Here is a 14331-nt window from a genome sequence, read left to right as displayed (position 1 = left end):
CGGATGTGAGATACTGTACACTGTCGCAAATCTGGAAGAAGACTTCAGTGGAGGTTCTCCAGATTTACACCAGTGTAAGTGACATCAGAGTATAGCTTATTTTGTCTCTGTAGAAAGAGGTCTTCCTAAGCATTTCAGACCAGTATAATTTGATAGAGTAAATTTGGGATTACTCTGCTCCCTAACCATGTGACTTTATCTCCAATTAACATTCATGAGAATCTGCACAGATTAGGAAGAACAGATGTGGGGGATTTTTTTGTTCTGTTTTTAAAGTGTCTCTTTCCCTTGATCACTCGGGGAATAGCAGAGGTAAGCCCACTGGTACTCCTGCTGATATTTCAAAAAGGATTTCAGTGAGGTCGCTGCCACCTCTGTCTTTCATTGAAATACATTTTTAATGCTCGTGGCATGCAGGGGGCATTCTTTTCATATATCAGAGAAAAGTGAACCATAACTTTCAAATGGCTTATGTTGTGTCAGGTACAACATAATCAGAAATGTCTGAAAATGGCAGACTCCATTTATATTTCAAAAACCAACCAACTAACTCTCCTTAATATTTTTTCTAGATGTTAAACTGTTGGCGGCACAAGTAGGTATAACCTGAAGTAATAGAATGGCATAAAGAAAAGGGAAATATTGGTAGGATACAATATATCTATTATCCTTTAGGGAACAATCCTGCAATGGCCAGATAGTGGATTAGATATGACAGATAATGTCTCTTCTATTTCTAATCCATCAGTTAAAGGGACACTGCTAATTACTTTTTAAACAATAATTTTACTGTTTCATTCCCGCCTCTGTCATTTGCAATACCCTCTTAGACGTTTGAAAAGAGCGCTTCTTTCCCAACCTGGATTGTTCAGTAGGCACACACTAGTTTACCACCACCCTTTCCCATGGGCATTTTCACATTTTCAATGTACATGGCTCTTCTCATTTTTCTTACTTGCATCACTGATGTCAGATCAGCTCTGGGAACAGGTTCTCTTCGCTAACGTGTGCTCCAGCTGGGAGGCTGTGCAGTAGCAAAGCAAAAGAAGACACTGCGGTTCCTCTTTAAGGATTGGCTTTATTTTCAGGTTCTCAGCGCCAGCCGTTGATGAATTACTACTTAGGAGAAGGCGTTTGGAAAGAAATGGACCAAATTCTGCTCCGAGTAGAGAGCCTGTGTTAGCAATTGGAGGCGGGCTTCCAAAGCAATGTTTTGCTGATACCCCGCCTGCTGCATACATAAATTCCTGCCCACCATGGTCTGTGATCACATCACTCTGCACAGAGCTGACTTAAGAATTTTGGGGCGAGTCAATGAGATGATTCTTCAGGAGACTTAACTGTTTCATTTTAAATGTGGTGAGTGGGTGTATCCCCAGCTCCTGCTTCAACAGTGCAGCCAAGTTAGACTCATAGACTCATAGGTCAGAAGGGACCAATATGATCATCTAGTCTGACCTCCTGCACAAGGCAGGCCACAGAACCCTACCCATCCACTTTTATAACAACCCCTAACCCAGGACCAAGTTATTGAAATCCTCAAAATTGGTTTGAAGACCTCAAGCTGCAGAGAATCCACCAGCAAGCGACCCATGCCCCACGCTGCAGGGGAAGGCGAAAAACCTCCAGGGCCCTTGCCAATCCGCCCTGGAGGAAAATTCCTTCCCGACCCCAAATATGGCGATCAGCTAAACCCTGAGCATGTGGGCAAGACTCACCAGCCAGCACCCAAGAAGGAATAACTCAGTTCCCATCCTATCCAACATCTCCCCGCAGACCATTGAGCAGACTTATCTGGTGATAATCCAAGATCAATTGCCCAAATTAAACTATCCTATCATAACATCCCCTCCATATACTTATCAAGCTTAGTCTTAAAGCCAGAAAAGTCTTTTGCCCCCACTACTTCCCTCAGAAGACTGTTCCAGAACTTCACTCCCCTAATGGTTAAAAACCTTCGTCTAATTTCAAGTCTAAACTTCCTTATATCCAGTTTGTACCCATTCGTCCTCGTGCCTACATTAGTACTAAACTTAAATAATTCCTCTCCCTCCCTAACGTTAACCCCCTTGAAATATTTATATAGAGCAAGCATATCCCCCCACAGCCGCCTTTTGGCCAGGCTAAACAAGCCAAGCTCTTTGAGTCTCCTTTCATAAAGCAGGTTTTCCATTCCTCGGATCATCCTAGTAGCCTGTCTCTGGACCTGTTCCAGTTTGAATTCATCCTTCTTGAACATGGGACACCAGAACTGCACACACTATTCCAGATGGGGTCTCACCAGTGCCTTATATAACGGTACTAACACCTCCTGATCCTTGCTGGAAATACCTCGCCAGATGCATCCCAAAATTGCATTTGCTTTTTTAACAGCCGTATCACATTGGCGGCTCATAGTCATCCTGTTATCAACCAATACCCCAAGGTCCTTCTCCTCCTCTGTCGCTTCCAACTGATGCGTCCCCAACATATATCTAAAATTCTTATTATTAATCCCTAAGTGCATGACCTTGCACTTTTCACTATTATATTTCATCCTATTACTATTACTCCAGTTTACAAGGTGGTCCAGATCTCCCTGAATAGTATCCCTGTCCTTCTCCGTGTTAGCAATACCCCCCAACTTTGTGTCATCCACAAACTTTATTAGCACATTTCCGCTCTTTGTGCCAAGGTCAGTAATAAAAAGGTTAAATAAAATCGGTCCCAAAACCGATCCTTGAGGGACTCCACTAGTGACCTCCTTCCAGCCTGACAGTTCACCCTTCAATACCACCCACTGGAGTCTCCCCTTGTTGTTTGTATCAGTTTATGTTGTCGAGGCTCTTTGCAAAGAAAAGGGCTAGAAACTTGCTTAAAAACCAAAACCAAAAAGACCCCCAAACCCTGAGATTCTCGTTTATATTCTATTTCTAGTTCCACAAAATCCTGTTGCTGGCTCTGTCTCAGTACGTTTAATGGGAGTGGCACTGTTGGGATGGAGAAAAGAATCTGGCCTGATATAAGGTAAGGCCTTGTCTATATTCAGTGTTGCTCCGTACACAAGTGCAACTTTGAATATAATCAAGACCTAGAAGGAGTGTCCTAAATGAAACTTCAAGGCCAAATCTATCCCTCAAAAGCAGCCTGTGATGGCCCTCTCTTTGTAACCACGGAGTGAAGGCAATGCTGAACAAAAACTGCTAAAGTTAGCTAACCAGTGGATTGTGTCCAGGAAGATACAATCTGAGCCAAATGCTGAAGTTTTGTGCAGTGCTTGGTACAACTAGGGCTGCTGCCAAGGTCTTCTTGTGACTTGCATGGTCCCAAAGTTGCCATTTTACCAGACGGTATCAGTTTGAAGGTGGATCCAAACAGCGCACCCCATTAAAAGATATATTGGCGGCGATTAACAACATTACTGGAGGCTTTTCCTGCCTGTGTGTATGCAGGGGATAGGAGTTGGAAGCCAGCTCCGTGACTGCCATTTAACCCCATTGGTTTTCTGACTTGGTTGCTCAGAGGCGTTTTGAAAGCATCGAAAGCACCTGAGAGGAAGAAGTCAAGATAGCTGTGGTCACTTGGAATGGCAGCAGTGACCGCTGACAGCGGTAATGCAGCCGTCACAGCTGCCACTCCATTTTGTTAAATTAGAACCTCATATTCCAATCAGCATGTAAACAGGAATTGGGAAATTAGTATCTTTTCCATCAAAAGTTAATGGAACTCAAATGTCTGTCAGAAACGCAATCATTAAGGAGACAGCATGGTGGGTGGGGAATGATTGTTTCAGAGGGTTGTGTTATTTTGCTGACTCGGCTCAGCAGGAAGGATATTCTCTCTCCCATTGCCCCTACCTGCCCTGCCTGCAAACAAGAAGGAACCATTTCCAGCTTTTCTCAGAACCAGGGAAATCATCTCTATAGACTCTGCCATCTGAGATGACAGCCCGGTAGACAGACTCATGGTAACAGGCCTTGCGCTGATGTGCTAAAAACAGGGGTGTTGATGTTGCTGCTCAGGTTCTCAAACCTTTGGGGTTGGGAGGGCTTGAAAGCCTGGATTGCAGTGCTCACACAGCTATTGTTAGCATGCCAGTGCAAGCCCCACTGATACAAGTCTGTAAACCCAGGCAGTGATGCTCACTCCCAGCTGCAGAGTAGACATACCCATGGAAGCTGACAGACCTCGTGACTTTCTCTGGCTCTGTAGCTCACTGATTGACTAAACACAACCCCTGTTGCTTAGTGTCACCGTGCAGGGAGTTAATATGGCTATAAGAAGGTGCTTGTAGGGCCAGGCGGCCTAGGGGTTGGTGTGCCTGACCTCTGTCCCCTTCTTTCCCTAGTGGAGGTGCTTCAGGATTTTAGGCAGTGGGGTAGAGGGACCCAGACCCTCCCTCTCCAGTGGGTCCCAGACCAGGGCCCTGTGTGAGTCGACCCCCTGAACAGGGAGCCCTTGCAGCAGGGAGTCTAAATCACATGCTCTGGGCTACTTCCTACCGCTGTCCCTTCACTGGGGTGGCTTGTCTCCCAGTACCCCTTTGTGAATCTTGGGCAATGCCCTGCCATGGACCCAGGCTCCTTCGAGTGGGGCAGTCATAAGATTGGTGAGGCTGAACCCTACAATGGTTCTGTGCTTCAGTCATCCAGTTACCTCAGGTGCTGGAAGCTCCTCGTCTCCCTTGGCCAGGGAGACAGTACTTACTCCCGGATGGCTGCCTCAGCTGGTAGGCTAGTGACCCTTCTTCTCAGGTAGGGAGGCAAGTAGCTCTTGCCTCTTTGCCAGTCAGCCCTAACTGAGCCAGGCTCTCTCCTTTCCTCCCCCTTCCAGACCTGGCATTGATTGCAAGTATAATGGGGCAGGGCAAAGTGAGCTCAAAGACTCTCTTTACCTCTGCTATGCTGATGGGCCATGTAGTGAGGAGGCCTCACTCCCTGCTGCGCCGGAGAGGGACGAGCCAGAAGAGGTGCGGCAGTGGATGGAGCTATTCCCACCTGTCCCCGCCCCCCAGAAGTCAAGAGGCAGGACAGGAAGTATAAAAGCCCAGCCCCGGCGCTCAGTTGGAAGGAGGCTGCCGGAGAGGACAGACGCTGGGGCCCGAGCTCCTGCCAGGCCCACCCTGCCCCATGCTCGGTACCCGGAGGAGCGCTGGCCTGACCTGCCCCGTGCCCGGTACCCAGAGGAGCGCTGGCCTGACCTGCCCCGTGCCCGGTACCCAGAGGAGCGCTGGCCTGACCTGCCCCGCCCCGTGCTCGGTACCCGGAGGAGCGCTGGCCTGACCTGCCCCATGCTCGGTACCCGGAGGAGCGCTGGCCTGACCTGCCCCGTGCTCGGTACCCGGAGGAGCGCTGGCCTGACCTGCCCCGTGCTCGGTACCCGGAGGAGCGCTGGCCTGACTTGCCCCGTGCTCGGTACCCGGAGGAGCGCTGGCCTGACCTGCCCCGTGTTCGGTACCCGGAGGAGCGCTGGCCTGACCTGCCCCGTGTTCGGTACCCGGAGGAGCGCTGGCCTGACTTGCCCCGTGCCCGGTACGCGGAGGAGCTCTGGCCTGACTTGCCCCGTGCTCGGTACCCGGAGGAGCGCTGGCCTGACTTGCCCCGTGCTCGGTACCCGGAGGAGCACTGGCCTGACCTGCCCCGCCCCGTGCCTGGTACCCGGAGGAACTGCCTGAACTTCCCGACACCCGGCATCCAGAGGAGCTGCCTGAGCGTCCCGACACCCGGCATCTCGAGGAGCTGCCTGAGCTTCCCGACACCCGGCATCCAGAGGAGCTGCCTGAGCTTCCCGACACCCGGCATCTTGAGGAGCTGCCTGAGCCACCCCACACCCGGTACAGAGAGGAATGGCCTGGAGTTCCTGACGCCCGGCATCCAGAGGAGCTGCCTGAGCGTCCCGACACCCGGCATCTCGAGGAGCTGCCTGAGCTTCCCGACACCCGGCATCCAGAGGAGCTGCCTGAGCTTCCCGACACCCGGCATCTTGAGGAGCTGCCTGAGCCACCCCACACCCGGTACAGAGAGGAATGGCCTGGAGTTCCTGACGCCCGGTATCCCGAGGAACCCATGGTCTGGGACCCACCGGAAGGTGCCAGCGGATGGCAGGTACCCAGTGAGGGCGAGATTGGAAGTGCCCCGGGGGCAACCGATCCCAGTCAGGCTGCAGATCCACCTGAGCCGATGTCAGTGTGTTTCGGTCAGGATCCCCACTGACCATCAGTGGTGTTAGCCGCTACTAGGGCCCCGGGCTGGAACGCAGTGGAGTGGGAGGGCCTGCGTTCCCCCTGCCACCCTTCCAGGGGTGGCAGACTTCCCCTCCCCCTGGCCTGAGGAGGCCATTCAGACTGGTTGTTTGCTCAGTCCCTCCTGAAGGGCCTGAGCCCTGAGTTGTTTGCTGCCCCACCCTGAGCCAGGACCTGGGCTTTATACACCTGAACTGCTTGTTGGCCCGCCCTGCCCCAGGGCTTGGGCTTCTGGACTGCTTGTTTGCTCAGCCCTGCAGCAAAGGGTCTGAGCTCCCTGCTAACTGTGTGTTGTTGCTCAGCCCTGCAGCAGAGGGCCTGAGCTCCGAACTAACTGTATATTGTTGCTCAACCCTGCAGTAGAGGGTCTGAGCCCCGAACTAACTGTATGTTCTTGCTCAGCCCTGCAGCAAAGGGCCTGAGCCCCTAATTAACTGTGTGTGGTTGCTCCGCCTTGCTGCAGAAGGCCAAGTGACTGGGCACTGTCACTGTCTCCCAAGTGACTGGGCATTGTTGCTCAGCCCGGAAGCAAAGGGCAGGACCCAGGACGACAGAGTGTGGTGAGCTGGTGTGGCTCTCCTTCACCCTCAAGGAGGGTTGAGCCCCGGTCCCACCCTTCTACAGGCCATTTTTCTGCGTCATCACAGTGGCCCCTCATCATAACTGAGAAAAGACTCAGGCACTGAGTTAAGCAGCCTGCTCTGAGCTAGCTGAGTGCTGCTGGAGCTCAGGGTGCTCTGAGCACATCCCTGATGTGCCCATAAGCTGAGGAGTCTGGGACTTTATGCCACCACAGATCCCCTGGACACTGGAGCGGGGGGCCAGTTACCCTCCTAGGAGAACTGCCTGAGAAGTGCAAAGCACCCACATAGTTAAATGAGTGCTTAGCCCAGCGTTTCCCTAAATCCTGTCTTAGGCTATGTCTGCACTACGCGGTAAGTCGACCTACGCTACTCAACGTAACGTCGCTGGAGTCAACGTACCTTAAGTCAAGTTACTGCAGGGACTACACCGCGGGGGATCAATGGGAGAAGATCTCCCCTCAACTTACTGTACTCATCTCGGGGGTATAATACAGAGGTCGACTGGAGAGCGATCTGCTGTCGATTTGGCGGGTCTTTACTAGACTGACAGTTTACTAGACCCACCAAATTGATCGCTGGTGGATCGATCTCAGAAAGTCGAACCCTGCCATAGTGTAGACCTGCCCTGAGATTTAACTGCCATGGAAAGGTCTGCTAACTATACTACACACCCTTCCTCCTTGCCATACTCCCCTTTATCTCCTTCGCTCTTTTCTATCTCATTGCTTTCTCCTATAAATCATTTGTTCCCCACAGCAGTGCCTTGTGCATCTTTCCCAGGTCACAGACCACACGAGCAGACATAGTCTAGTAGTTAATTACATTCTGTCGGCCTAAAATTTCTTCAGGCATTTCAGCTGGCTCTAGTATATTTTCAATTCCTGTCCTAAGTTCTTGTGCAACAACTATGGTGTCAAAGAACTACATCGTTTCGCTCTGGTGGATGAAGCAACCCCTGTACACACACACATAGGCAAGTATAGTAGTAAATGACTCTGGGATTCTTTAGAGGAAGAAGACTAAATACGTCCAAGATCATCTTCATTATCATGTTAGGATCCCATTCAGCAGATCCATCACTACTTCAGACAGCCATCACAGGACACCTAGAGCTGAACATCTTGTTGTAATATATCAAGTATTTTCACAACAGCATGGCATTCTTTCTGAGATGGATTTGTGGACTTGTTTTTATTTGTTTACTGTATATGCCCCGCCTTTTGTGTCTGTACTATCTTATTTGTAATTGATCTTTTGCTTTATTGCAAACTAATACCAAAAATGGTCACAATAAAAAAAAATAAGAAGGAGGAGCTGAAATCATAAGTAAAAATGAAAGTGGTCCTCCTAATAATAAATGAAAGAAAAACAACAGAGAGGACATATAGTAGTTGCCAGTGATAAAGGAAGCAATAATCTCATTGCCATATTGACTTCATTGTGATAAGTTGTATTTTCTTCTAGCTAGTATGTCATAGTGCAGTGAGACAAATTTAACTTGAGAAGAGATTTTCCTTTTTAATGGTGACCACTGTATAGTAGAGATGGAAGAATTGTCTCAGAGCAAACCGTTTGTCAGCCAGTGGTTGATATTTAAGTAAGAGGGGGAATGAAGAAAGCCAAAAAGTAGGTGCATGTATTTGAGTCAGCATGGTGGAATGGAGAAGCTGGAGGGGAAGAATGGATGGAACTGTGAGATCTCCTACACTGTGGAATAGTCTCCCAGTGCAAGTGATGAAGTTGGGTAATTTGTAACTGGAGAATATTCAGTAGAGTGCAATCCTATGTTGGCAGGAGGGGAACTAGATTTTTCCTTTTCGCATGTCTGTAATACTCTGTTGGTTGCAGACGGTTGTGGTGGTGGTGGCGGTGGGGAATATAAATGGAAGATTATTTAACCCATCACTGTGTGAAGATTTTTCCTTAGTTGCTGCCTAAAAGACACACTCCTGAATGTCTTCTTGGCTATTGCTGTCGACAATCTTGCGAATGCACAAGAGCTAACCAAGGTATGTATAAAACATATGGCTTTTCAACCAATACAATACTTGTTCCAGAGGGACTGTAGTATGTGAGCTCCATTCTGCAGATGTGACAAATGAATTCTTATTGCATTCTCCCCCTAGAACCCTAAAATTCTGTATACGCCACTGGTGGTGGATCTACATGAACTATCCTGCTCCAGCCAACCTCTGGTGGCCTTGAGATTTTTTTTTTACAAGTGTCATGCTCCTGTGGCACCTTTCTTTATTCATTTTCATTGCTGCAGCCCTTATTTAGGGAGTTGATTTTGAAACATACATTCTTGTTTGCTTAGTAATGAAGACCTGTGCATATGCATCTTTGTACCTCTGAGCTCTCCTTATTCTTTAGATTCCCTATTATTATGATGATGATTATTATTAATCATAATAACAGTACTGTTTTGTTTTATTATAGAGTGGGTAGTGAGCACTTTTCCTTGCTATCACACAAAAGTGAAGAAGGACCTCTGACTATTAGCTAGTTTCAGGGGCAGCGGTGAACCAGTTGAAGGTTTTTAGTTGACTGAATAGCATATTTTGAAGCTGTCGCCCAGGGAAATTCAGTGATTCATGTCCTATTGCCTAGTGTGGTGTTTCGTGCTAATACGTCTTACCTTGCCGAATTTCAGTACAAATCTGAGAATTAAAATCCTCCAGTCAGGTCTGTGGAAAGTCACTTGCAAAAGGTCTTTACAGAGTTTCAGTCACGAGATTAAAACCTGCCTTCCCCTTGGCAGAGACAAGAGAAATTCGACACACAGGCCAGAGCATTGGCAGAATGCCAGGACCTGGCAAGAGCTTAAAACGAAGCTGAGGTAGCTTTACTTCATTTTTCATTGGAACATCCCATATGGGAAAATATATGTACACCAGGATTGTGCTGGAAAGGTCCAAAATGCTACAGCTTAGCATAGCATTACTGTACTGCTTTGGATCATTACTGCAGAATCCTCCTTTGGTCTCTATGGTTTTGTTTACACATATCTAACTCGTTCTCATTGGCGAATAAAATTAACACAAGGCTGGTTGTAATGCTGCTCCCCCCCTGCTACAATGGTGTGTGTCCTGCTAATTAACGAGGATAAATGTGTTTATCCAGCAACTAGCAGAACGGGATCCTAGGTGCTAAGATAATACAATAATAAATAATAAAATCTCTTTGAGCAGTTATATTTCACAGACTTTTATGTGTTATTCCATCTATAGTAAAATGATCACTAATCCTTGTGCTTGTTGCACCAGCTAGTGAGTGAGCTTTCCTTCGTAGAGCTGTGACAATACTTGCCAGGCAGTGGCATGCCATGAAATTTTCAGTCAGGCATGCAGTTGTACATTGGCACGCAAGGTGGCATCCTCCATGCGGTGTGACCTTGCACATACAGTGCACGTGAGGTCATGCTCTGCAAAATGGCATCCTCCACACAAGTTCAGGGCCAGACAGAATTATCTTGCAGGCACAGCCAGACTGAGGCATTCAGTGCATGCCTTGCAGACACAGATGGCACGGCACTGTTGCCAGTAGTTCAGAGATACCATACATCCTTAACAGTTCTTGCGGTGGGAAGCCAGACTAAAAGAAGGTCCCCATCCCATCCCAATTCCTGCCACTCAGATCCAAACACTGTTAACTATACCATGGTACAGGGATGTTTTAGGGTTGAACTTTTCTTCTACAGTTCTCCCTCCCTGCTAGGCAGCTGCATTGCTGCCTTCAGTCTGCAGCTCTGAATGGAGCTTTGTTTCCTGAAAGCGGATGTCTGATGTATAGCACAAGAAAGAGATAATGGGCATCAGGTGTATAATAAATGTTCCTCTGTGAGATCATGTTTCTGCATCTCTTTTCTGTTACCATTCGTTTGAGTCCTGAGTTTTGGGAATGGACCTTAGTTTTACTGGGGAAGATTTTCCCTTACAGGAACTCAGCTGTTTCTGTGCATTATAAAATCCAGAAATTCTTATATTAGAGATTTATGATCATAGGTGCATATAACCCCTCCCATAAAGATTTGTGGGAGTCACTTGCATGCAAGGATAAAAGACTAGGCCCCTTAGAGTTCTTGTCTAATAAAGTTCATCTCTTCCTTTCTAATCCTTTTAACTTTCCCCTTTTGCATATTTCAGAAGCTGACTCTGATGGTTAGAAAACTGCCTTTGTTGAGAGTTTATAGAGTGCAATTAAATATTGACAGAATCAAAAAGCATTGCCAAATCACCGAGCTTCTTTTGAAACTCTCTTTCACTTCATGGATCCAAAAATCACTAGAGTTTTCAAAAGAGAAGGAAAAAGATAAAAGTAATTCAATTATGCGGCCTACCTAGAGAATGAGAGATTAATCGCTAAGTAAATATGATCATGCAAAATCCAAAATGGCCTGGAGATATAATTAAATTACTCAGGAGTCAGCTGACCCCCAGAGACTTTCTTTGACAATTACATTTTAAAACTCATCAAGATCAGTGTTGCGTACAATGTCCAAATACCATAAGTAACCTGAAAATGACTGTTTGGGGAGGACAAAATAACCCTCCCCACTTCCATTTAGGTCTGCATCTGTTCAGCCAGCACTACCTCTACTAGATATGAAATAGGACCAGTGGATTGTCACTGACAGTGGAAACCAACAGCGTCATGGATGCTGCATGTCAATGCAGTTTAGTAAGCGGAAGCCTGATTAGAAAACTGACCAGTACTGTAAAGCAACTCCCTAAGAATACAAACTCCTCAAGTATTCCCCCTTCTGCTTTGAATAAGAGTGTGTGCTGCCCATGGGTGGCAGGTATCAAAGGCAGGGGAAGGCTCAGCCTACCAAATCTGCCTGCTTGGCCCCACCCACCCTCTCTCCAGGGCCCCTCTGGCTTCTGCCTTGGACCCACAGCTCTTCATTCCCATGTGGCCAAGTCCTGGGTCAGTGGCACCAGAACCATGGGGGGAGGAAGGGAGGGGACCATAGCTCTCCCACTTCCCACTTCCCCTCCTCTTCCACCTGAGCCCCACCATCCCACCCCCTGGCCAGACCAGTGTGGAGCCCTGCTGGGGAGCAGTCGGCAGACCCTCCACCTGCCCGGGGTGTGCGGGGGCTGAGAGCAGCCCCCGGTCCGTGTCCCTGCCCCCCAGCTGCCCAGGGCAGGAGGAGGATCTGCGACTCTATGCCAGCTGCCCACAGCTGCCTGCATGGCTCTCCCCAACCCAGCTCCTTCCAGAAGTGGGGCCTCTAAGCTGCAGCTGGCTATGGCAAGAGCCACACGGGCAACTGTGAGGAGCCGTGGAATCACGGACCCTCCACTTGCACCTGGCAGGCAGGGACACAGGCTGGGGGCTGCTCGGGCCCCCCGCACTGTGGGCAGGTAGAGGGTCCCCCATGGCTCCCCACAGCTGCCCGCCCGGCTCTTATCATGGCTGGGCTGCGGCTCCGAGGCCCCCCACAACCCCAGCCAGAGCTGGGTTGGGGAGAACTGCACAGGCAGCTGTGGGGAGCCTGGGTCCCTTCACCTGCTCTGGACGGGGGGCCTGGGACATGGGCAAGGGGCTGCCTTCACCTCCACCTTGAGCAGTTATTTTTAGTAAAAGTCACAGACAGGTCACTAAAAATTAATAAAAATTCATGGAAGCCCCATGACCTGTTCCTGATTTTTACTAAAAATAACTCTACAGAATGGAGAGGGACTCAGGAGAGAGTCCAGCCCATATCGCTGCTGTGGGTCTGGGGTCTCCCAGGCATCCACAGCAGCTCAGAGATCTAGGGTTCCTCCACCACCCATGATGGCTGAGAGCTCTGGGGTCCCTGCTGGCTGACAGCTCCAGCCCTACTGGCCCCAGAGCTGAAGTGGAAAATGTCACTGAGGGCTCTGGTACTCACGGATTCTGAAAGCTAGGAATGGGTGACGGGGTGGATCACCTGATGATTACCTGTTCTGTTCATTCCCTCTGAAGCATCTGGCATTGACCACTGTCAGAAGACAGGATACTGGTGGATGGACCTTTGGTCTGACCCAGTATGGCTGTGTCTTATGTTCTTATGACCTTTGTGACATATTCTTAGCCTTAATGATGGTAATCCTGAGCATTCATATCAAAGTTTTCATCCATTGGTCAGATGCATGTTCCAGTGTAGGGATCATGGACTAGAGATCAGCTTCAGGGAAGGAAGTGGTTAGAGCACAGGACTGGGAGACAGGGATGCTGGGTTCTGTTCAGACCCACTAAAGTATCCCCAAGCAAATCACTAACCTTCCTATCTGCTTTCCCTTCTGTAAAATGAGGCTACTGATAGAGGTGTATGACCCAGGGTGGCAGCGGCAGCTGCTGCTGTTGTTAGCGGTAGTAATATTGGATTTGTATTGCGGTAGCAACTGTCAGCCCCACTCGTGCACCACGACCCACTATGATACACACTGTACAAACACAGTCTCTCTCTGCCTCAAAGAGAGCTTACAATTTAAGTGTAAGACAGAAGTTTAATTAATATGTGTATAGTGCTTTGAGACCCCTGGATAGAAGGTGCTACAGAACTATTATCGTCTTTATTTTATTACGAAACACTTGTCTGCTAAACACTGCAGTTGTTCTAAGTTATGTATTGCTAAATTTGTAAATGCAATAGCAGTTTTCTTGAGCTACAGGGTCTATCAAAATGTGCTGCAGTTAAGAGTGGCTTAGAAGCAGGAAATGTAATCTACTTTCTAAGGTTTATGTTCAGTGAATGAGATATTAAAAAAAAGCCAATGACAACATTTAAACCTTTGTGATCGTATTAAAGTTGGCTAGAACTTAGGAGAAGAGACAATCAGAGAACCCCAGCCCATAAAAACAAAACCATCAAACCTTCTTCAAATTACAGCTCTTTCAGATTTTATACCCCAAAGGATTCATATTCTGCAGAATAAAAATATACATTTGACTTACAGTAAGAGTCTCAAGTGATTGATAAATGTACTGGAAGTTGGCAGCTGAGAAACATTGACTTTGTATAATTGTTTAATGGAGCGTTTTCGTCTTGGCCTGGCTTGGATTCCTCCTTTAACTGCAATGAGGATTTGCTCATTATAGATGTACTAATATCTAGAGAGAAAACAGCTTGAAAGCCTAATGGCAGAGAGTTTTTTTTCCACATCTATAATTCACTGTCATTTTTTCCCCTTGAAAAGAGGAAAGAAAAGGAAACCAATTTCAAAGTGAGTTAAATCTGATCAAATACTATTAAATTCAGACCAGTTACTTGTTCTTACCTATACTATTCCAGGATGGAGAAATCCATGTGTAGGCTATGCACTAGTTAATAGCTCACAAAGCTAGTCCTCAGCAGCAGGAGGTGGCCAAACAGCATCCCACGGAGTGCTACGATGTGGTCTATAGCTGCCCTCATCTTGGAAGAGTGATTATACTCAAAGTAGTGAGGTTAAAAGTGGCATTGTAGGGTTCCAGGTTTATCTCTCCATAATTTCCCTGACAAGTTTGACTAGTTTGGAGGTTGGAAAGGCCGGCCCTGGGATCTGAGCCCAGACA

The 14331-nt window shown here is 48.0% G+C and overlaps 1 protein-coding gene across 11 annotated transcripts in view; it reads left to right on the top strand.

The window, feature by feature from the left end:
* The window catches only part of CACNA1B (calcium voltage-gated channel subunit alpha1 B), a 530102-nt gene that overhangs the window by 358424 nt on the left and 157347 nt on the right, over positions 1-14331 (top strand). For all 11 annotated transcript variants that reach the window (XM_050926295.1, XM_050926292.1, XM_050926289.1 and 8 more), the window contains one exon: positions 8746-8813. In XM_050926295.1, the coding sequence (XP_050782252.1) occupies positions 8746-8813 (68 nt within the window). The remainder of the gene's footprint in view (positions 1-8745; positions 8814-14331) is intronic.

This window comes from Gopherus flavomarginatus, chromosome 17 (assembly GCF_025201925.1).
Source record: "Gopherus flavomarginatus isolate rGopFla2 chromosome 17, rGopFla2.mat.asm, whole genome shotgun sequence".
Classification (NCBI taxonomy): Eukaryota; Metazoa; Chordata; order Testudines; family Testudinidae; genus Gopherus; species Gopherus flavomarginatus.
This window is presented reverse-complemented; position numbering and strand designations above follow the sequence as displayed.